Source organism: Salmo salar, chromosome ssa15, assembly GCF_905237065.1.
Source record: "Salmo salar chromosome ssa15, Ssal_v3.1, whole genome shotgun sequence".
Lineage (NCBI taxonomy): Eukaryota > Metazoa > Chordata > Actinopteri > Salmoniformes > Salmonidae > Salmo > Salmo salar.
In genome coordinates, this window is record NC_059456.1 from 101,007,710 (window position 1) to 101,016,346 (window position 8,637).

The 8,637-nt window shown below is 43.6% G+C and overlaps 1 protein-coding gene across 1 annotated transcript; it reads left to right on the forward strand.

The window, feature by feature from the left end:
* The first annotated feature begins 243 nt into the window (after window positions 1-243).
* LOC106572841 (small nuclear ribonucleoprotein G) lies at window positions 244-8,623 on the forward strand. The gene is made up of 4 exons (XM_014147371.2): window positions 244-396; window positions 7,767-7,789; window positions 8,152-8,276; window positions 8,389-8,623. The coding sequence occupies exons 1-4, from the start codon at window positions 365-367 to the stop codon at window positions 8,437-8,439; spliced, it is 231 nt and encodes a 76-aa protein (XP_014002846.1). The 5' UTR covers window positions 244-364; the 3' UTR covers window positions 8,440-8,623.
* Window positions 8,624-8,637: the final 14 nt, after the last annotated feature.

Below are 8,637 nucleotides of genomic sequence, written 5' to 3' on the forward strand. Positions count from 1 at the left end.
TTATTTTTAAAAAGGATTTTAGGTTTCACCTTAGGAAAGTGCCTTTGTATCCGAGTTAGCAACCTTTTCTTAGAACATACCTCATTAAAAGTATTCTCCCATGAAGATGTTTTGTGTTTACTCCATTCGTGTAGTTACAGAATTCAATATTGCAAGTCAATGTGAAGAATATGTTCTTAATGTTTTTCCCACGGTGTATATGAAGAGGAAAAAGCAAGCTGCAACACTAGTCAGTAGGCGGCGACGTGCCCACTTATGTTAGCGGAAGTTTGCATGACGTTTTCCGGCTCTGCTCGTTGCGCATGCTTTCCGCTTTTTCACAAACGCAAGTCTCACGAACTGAAGGCCCACTACAAAAAGAAACATGAGTAAAGCACACCCACCAGAGTTGAAAAAGTGAGTTCATTTTATTTATTTTGTATACATATTTGGTGGTCCATTGTAGATAATGTGCCTAGCAAGCTAACATGGTTAGCTACGCGCTAGCCAACTACGCGTAGTCGGTAACGTTAGCTAGCAACTGTTGTGCGGCTTGTAAAATTGCTAGCTAACTTAGTGAATGAAAATGTTAGCTTGTTAAACCATGCAAACATTTACATTGAATATCATAAAAATGTTCATGTTTTACAAACGAACGTGTTTTTAATGGATGGGTTCTCTGTTTTTGGTTGATCAATCTTGTGGCCGGCTAGCTCTGGTCCATCGTGCGACAACGAGTTGCCTCTGCGCTCAGTCGCATTAAAAGGAGACCCCCCTCCCATTTGGGTTAGTGTCCGGCTTCATGTTCAATAGTGGTTGGAAAGATTATGGATATACTAACAAAATACATGGCTCTCCGAAAAAACGCCACCTTCTGGAGGGAGACAGATTTCCACCGAATTGGGCGCTCTTCCTCTGGTGGCTAGAGGTTGGTAGAGCATGGTGTTTGCAACGCCAGGGTTGTGGGTTCGATTCCCACGGGGGACCAGTACGGGAAAAAATGTATGAACTGTATGCATTCACTACTGTAAGTCGCTCTGGATAAGAGCGTCTGCTAAATGACTAAAATGTAATGTAAATGTGCTGGTGAGGAGTCTACCCAAGGGGCCAGGCTTCTGACTTTAGTCATCACCTTTGTGCACAAAACATCCATTGAATTATTCAAATATAGCTGAAGCCAAAGATATTTAAATTTTATATTCATCCAATGTAGGGCTGGGCGATATGACGATATATATCGTGTTGGCGTTTTTCTATCGTTTCATATTATGCTGTATAGTTCATTTCGTGTCGCAAATCACTCTTAACGGCAATATTTTTTTGTCAATTGGATAACGCTTTGCGTTCTTCCACACGTACCACGTGGAACACAACACAAACAAACACGGAGGAGAGTGAACGTGACACGGAGACCGTACCTAAAAGAGTGGCTACTTCTGTCGCATGGACGTGGTTTGCGTATGAAAAGTCTGACATGGACCAGAAAACCGTCCTCTGCAAAATATGCCGCAGGCCGGTCCCGACAACAGGCTCAAACACCACTAACCTCTTGCCACCTACGCAAGAATCATGTGAAACAGAATGGAAAGAGTCTACGGATCAAATCAAAGTTTATTTGTCACGTTCGCCGAATACAACAGGTGTAGACGTTACAGTGAAATGCTGAATACAACAGGTGTAGTAGACCTTACAGTGAAATGCTGAATACAACAGGTGTAGTAGACCTTACAGTGAAATGCTTATTTACAAGCTCTAACCAATAGTGCGAAGAAAAGGTGTGTGTGGGTGGGTAGGTAGGTAAAGAAATTAAAACAACAGTAAAAATACATTTGAAAATAAGAGTAGCAAGGCTATATACAGACACTGGTTAGTCAGGCTTATTGAGGTAGTATGTACATGTAGGTATGGTTAAAGTGACTATGCATATATGATGAACAGAGAGTAGCAGCAGTGTAAAGGAATGGTTGGGTTGGGGGGGGGCACACAATGCAAATAGTCTGGGTAATCATTGGTTACCTGTTCAGGAGTCTTATGGCTTGGGGGGTAAAAACTGTTGAGAAGCCTTTTTGTCCTAGACTTGTCACTCCAGTACCACTTGCCATGCGGTAGTAGAGAGAACAGTCTATGACTTGGGTGGCTGGGTCTTTGACAATTTTTAGGGCCTTCCTCTGACACTGCCCGGTGTAGAGGTCCTGGATGGCAGGCAGCTTTGCCCCAGTGATGTATTTGGCCGTACGCGCTACCCTCTGAAGTGCCTTGCGGTCAGAGGCCGAGCAGTTGCCATACCATGACGTGATGCAACCAGTCAGGAGGCTCTCGATGGTGCAGCTGTAGAACCTTTTGAGGATCTCAGGACCCATGCCAAATCTTTTTAGTTTCCTGAGGGGGAATAGGCTTTGTCGTGCCCTCTTCACGACTGTCTTGGTGTGTTTGGACCATTCTAGTTTGTCGTTGATGTGGACACCAAGGAATTTGAAGCTCTCAACCTGCTCCACTACAGCCCCGTTGATGAGAATGGGGACGTGCTCGGTGCTCCTTTTTCCTGTAGTCCACAATCATCTCCTTAGTCTTGGTTACTTTGAGGGAGAGGTTGTTATTCTGGCACCACCCGGCCAGGATGAGACCCAAAAAAGTACAGTCGAGTGCTCAAAACAAACCCCCGACTCAGACGCTGCAAGAGGCTTTTGCCTGCGGCACAGCATATGACAAAGAATCACGAAGATGGAAGGAGATAACAGCTGCAGTTACAACTTACATCTGCAAAGACATGGCCCCGATTTACACGGTCGAGAAACGGGGGTTTCGTGAGTTGGTGCTGACACTCGACCCAAGGTACCAAATGCAAGTTGATATGTACACGTATTAGTCAAAATAACATGCAAAACAGGCAAGCCCCCAAATAGATATATATATATATCTATCTATCTATACTGCTCAAAAAAATAAAGGGAACACTTAAACAACACAATGTAACTCCAAGTCAATCACACTTCTGTGAAATCAAACTGTCCTCTTAGGAAGCAACACTGATTGACAATAAATTTCACATGCTGTTGTGCAAATGGAATAGACAACAGGTGGAAATTATAGGCAATTAGCAAGACACCCCCAATAAAGGAGTGGTTCTGCAGGTGGGGACCACAGACCACTTCTCAGTTCCTATGCTTCCTGGCTGATGTTTTGGGTGACTTTTGAATGCTGGCGGTGCTTTCACTCTAGTGGTAGCATGAGATGGAGTCTACAACCCACACAAGTGGCTCAGGTAGTGCAGCTCGTCCAGGATGGCACATCAATGCGAGTTGTGGCAAGAAGGTTTGCTGTGTCTGTCAGCGTAGTGTCCAGAGCATGGAGGCGCTACCAGGAGACAGGCCAGTACATCAGGAGACGTGGAGGAGGCCGTAGGATTGCAACAACCCAGCAGCAGGACCGCTACCTTCGCCTTTGTGCAAGGAGGCGCAGGAGAAGCACTGCCAGAGCCCTGCAAAATGACCTCCAGCAGGTCACAAATGTGCATGTGTCTGCTCAAACGGTCAGAAACAGACTCCATGAGGGTGGTATGAGGGCCCGACGTCCACAGGTGGGGGTTGTGCTTACAGCCCAACACCGTGCAGGACGTTTGGCATTTGCCAGAGAACGCCAAGATTGGCAAATTCGCCACTGGCGCCCTGTGCTCTTCACAGATGAAAGCAGGTTCACACTGAGCACGTGACAGATGTGACAGAGTCTGGAGATGCCGTGGAGAACGTTCTGCTGCCTGCAACATCCTCCAGCATGACCGGTTTGGCAGTGGGTCAGTCATGGTGTGGGGTGGCATTTCTTTGGGGGGCCGCACAGCCCTCCATGTGATCGCCAGAGGTAGCCTGACTGCCATTAGGTACCGAGATGAGATCCTCAGACCCCTTGTGAGACCATATGCTGGTGCGGTTGGCCCTGGGTTCCTCCTAATGCAAGACAATGCTAGACCTCATGTGGCTGGAGTGTGTCAGCAGTTCCTGCAAGAGGAAGGCATTGATGCTATGGACTCGCCCGCCCGTTCCCCAGACCTGAATCCAATTGAGCACATCTGGAACATCATGTCTCGCTCCATCCACCAACGCCACGTTGCACCACAGACTATCCAGTAGTTGGCCGATGCTTTAGTCCAGGTCTGGGAGGAGATCCCTCAGGAGACCATCCGCCACCTCATCAGGAGCATGCCCAGGCGTTGTAGGGAGGTCCTACAGGCACGTGGAGGCCACACACACTACTGAGCCTCATTTTGACTTGTTTTAAGGACATTACATCAAAGTTGGATCAGCCTGTAGTGTGGTTTTCCACTTTCATTTTGAGTGTGACTCCAAATCCAGACCTCCATGGGTTGATAAATTGGATTTCCATTGATTATTTTTGTGTGATTTTGTTGTCAGCACATTCAACTATGTAAAGAAAAAAGTATTTGATCAGGTTATTTCTTTCATTCAGATCTAGGATGTGTTGTTTAAGTGTTCCCTTTATTTTTTTGAGATAGATATATATATGAGTAGTGAAACAGGCAGGGAGCAGGCCTCGGACCTTCTAGCCCGAAGTCCAGCGTGCTATCGACTGCCCCAAAAGCATGCTCAAGCGGCAGAGTCGATATCTGCGCTTATAAATCCAGGGTCGTTAAATATATAGTATTTTAGGCCTATATTTATTTTGTTTGCAACTATAGTTGAAGTATTTTTCTTTTTCGGTTTAATACATTAATATGTTATTTTGTTACATGCTTAATTGAAAATTTGCACAATGGTTGTAAATAAAAGGAGAAATAATAAAATGAGTAAGTACCTCTTATTGTTGCGTTTAATTCAAAATGTAATAAGAAATAGGCCTTTACATGTGGTCATTTTATATAAACTATTCATTCATTGAATTTACAGAAAATGTGCTATATCGTGATATGTATCGTTATCGTGATATGAAATGACCTATATCGGGATATGAGATTTTGGCCATATCGCCCAGCCCTAATCCAATGTATGTTTTTGGATGACGTGATGACGCTACTTCCTGTGCGCATGTGATTTTGGTCCCCGACGCATCCCAGATATAGACTGTTCATGAATCGGCGTATGCGAACGCGACTTACCTTGAAAACAACGGGCGGACATCTTGGACGCAGTCTCCAGGTCTTTATTATACCTCGGGTTCGGCAGCGACCTCACCATTCATTTATTTTGGGAGAGGCTATACTGACACGCCTGGTGCCCAAATGGATGACGTATGTCACGCAGCTGAGAGTCAAGTGTGGAGACGAATGGATTCAGTTCAGTCAGTGGTCCTGATGAGCCCTTCCCAGCTAGCTAGTTTATGCTGGCAACAACAGCAGCATAGCACTAGTAAAATAAAGTGTTTTATTTTGATGGGCAAGGGAGGGAAACAACATGTAGTATTAGTCCCCATCTCCAATTTGTTTCCTCCCATTTGATTTCGAGTAGGATAGCAGCCTACACGATAAATAACTTGTGCTTTAGCTGTCACCCTGGCCTGCTATTGGCTACACTATCTAGCTACTTCCCTTTTCACTGCCAGACAGCAGTCGGTAAACGGGTCGAAGGACACTGTGCCCAGTGTTATGTTGCCGGCTTGAAGCACAAACTCTCCCCATTGAGAAGTGTAGACTGTATCACAGTGACAGATGGTTTCTACCAACATTACATTTATTGTAGTAATTTTCACTGAAAATGTACAACTACGACTAACGTTTAACGTTACATGTTTGTAGTAAAAAAAATAATAACTCAGATTAACTGAATGTTTCTGAACACTCCCAAGTCACAATTTAGGCAGACGTTTCAATTTCTTGCTAAAGTTTCTATCCACAAGCATATTAGCTAAGTGGGAAGACCTGTGACCTATGTTTGCCAACACAGCCAGATATGTACACAGTCTCTTGTACCCTTAACCTTTTTTTTTTAACTGACTATCATATTTTGTGATTAAATCAGACTATTAATATAGTGAGTAATCCAGGAAGGCGACGAGTTAATTGACATGAGAGAACTCGAGAAAATAGCAACTCCTCAGAGCGCAATGACTATAATGAATGGCAAAATGACTTCCTGATGCAAAGGGTCCATGGAGCTCCTCCTTACCTCTCGATATACTTTCGTAACTCACCAATGTAAAATGATGCTATAATGCTTTAGAACTTGGGTGTATTCATTATGGAAACTGATTACTGTTTAAGAACAAAACGGAATGAAACGGGGAGGGACCTACCTGAATTTGTCCAATAAACTTTTCAGTTTGAAGTAAACGGTTCATTTTGCAACAGACTAAAACAGTTTGCTATCGAATCGGCATTATGATTACACCCGTTATCTTTGTGTGCGTAAATAATGGGATTTTAATGTTTGTGCTTTTCTTATAACTAATTTCTGTTCTATTCATGTGCTGTTCTCTAAACCAATTTCTGTGTTCATGCAAGTGGCTGACTGTACAAATCCTCACTATCAATAGCTACAATTTGGCAGTACGCCCAGACCTTGTTTTGAGAACGAACAAAAGATCTCAGTTTCAAGGTCAGCTTAGAGAGGAGAAGCCTTGTGAGGTGTTGGTCTGTCACATGTTATGAAACATTATTGGTCGGTCACATGAATGGGGAAAAAAACGGTAATGATTAATTATGCTAAATCATGCAAATATAACTTGTCTGTGTATAGCCGTATATAAGACAGCTGCTGGGTCTGCCCAGGCAGAGCTGATTAACATGTGTAATATGGTGCATTGACTTCGTTGGAACCTCCAGCGCGCTGACAAATAAACAATGACTCATTTAAGATTGACTTCGGGTGTCCCTGTATAAGAATTTCCACGACTGGTCATAAAGCTCCGACCGGGCTGCACTCCTCTTTCCGCAGTTCTGGTTCTGAGAAACCCACTCATTTTTTCATACAAAAACATGGTCACGTGGTTCCAAACGTTGAATAGGTACAACAGTCTCCCGGGGTGAATCATTATTTCAAAAGATAAGAAATCACATTTTTAAAAAGTTATATGAAAGAAAAATCAAGACTGTGTACCTACCAGAGTTAGTTGGCAAACAAACGAATCATCCCATACAGCATTGCTGTCTGTATCGTCCAATCACAGAGCAGATACAAGTCACGTGCTCGCTAACAGATCACATGACTTGTATCTGCTCTGTGATTGGACAATACCGACCACAAGGCTCATGGTTAGTGTACGTTTTGGTGCTCTTTGAGACGGTAAAAACACGTTTTCTTTTTCAAGACAGAGCTTGAAACATTAATAGCCGATGGGCACTACATCAACATAAGAATTGTTTTGCAATCTGTAGAAAACAGAAAGTCTACGTTGCACAGTAACATTGCTAATAGTTGATATCACCAAGGGTTTCGAGGATTGAGAATCCACGTCTGCAAGCCCTTTTTACACCCCTATTGAGGGGCTCCTGAGTGGCGACAGCGGTCTAAGGCACTGCATCTCAGTGCTAGAGGCGTCACTACAGACCCGGGTTTGATCCCGGGCTGTACAACCGGCCGTGATCGGGAGTCCCATGGGGCGGTGCACAATTGGCCCAGCGTCGTCCATGTTAGGGGAGGGTTTGGCTGGGGGTAGGCCGTCATAAGAATTTGATCTTAACTGACTTGCCTAGTTAAATTTAAAAAATGACCATGCAGCTCGTGCAAATCAGATTCTCTGGTACACTCACACATAGCCAAACCCCCTCTGGTATAGCCATACAGTTTGTGGTGTAACTATCTTTATTAGCAAATAATAATAACATTTTCTGCTAATTTCAGGTTCATGGACAAGAAGCTTTCTCGTGAGTACTGATTCTGAATATCGATGGTTCTGCTGAGTTGAATTGACAAACTATGAATGATCTATTTGCATGCAGAGCCAACCAAGGCTTTGATTGAATGAATTGACAAACCCAATTTACAATTTCTTAGCCATAACTTCAAGGACTGAAATAGAAAGTGTCTCCAATTTTGGCTTTCCCTCATTATTACTGTTGTTGAAATGTAGTCCACGGGTGTAATCATTAGTCCAGAGTTTCTAGAGGACAAATTCTGGTAGGTTCTACCCTGTTCACTTTGCTTGCATTTTTAAGAAACGTTTTGCAACAGAATGGCCGTAATTAATGCGCCCCAGGTCTTCAAAGTTCTACATCTTGTTCCTCAGTGAAGCTGAACGGTGGCAGGCAGGTCCAAGGAGTCCTGCGAGGATTTGACCCCTTCATGAACTTGGTGATGGATGACTGCTTGGAGATGGCCCCTGGGGGAATACAGAACACGATAGGCATGGTGGTCAGTACCAAACGGCGTTGTCAACTACTTTTACACACTATCTCTGAGGACAGACACATTTTAATTCTATTCATCAATGTCACCACACCTTTTTATGGTTTACTTTCTGTAGGTAATCAGAGGAAACAGCATCATCATGTTGGAGGCCCTTGAGAGAGTATGAGGGTGGGGATGGCAGAATCGGCTTGGAAGAAGTGGAATAATGGACATTATACACTTTTTTTATTTTGTAATTTCCTTCTTTTTCCTGTTGATAGAGTATGTATTTGATACGTTTGGGCAGATGTTTCATTTGGAAATGTTTTGAATTGTGAAATCTTGTGAATAAACTGGGTATTTTGTTTTTATTTTTGCGGAATTG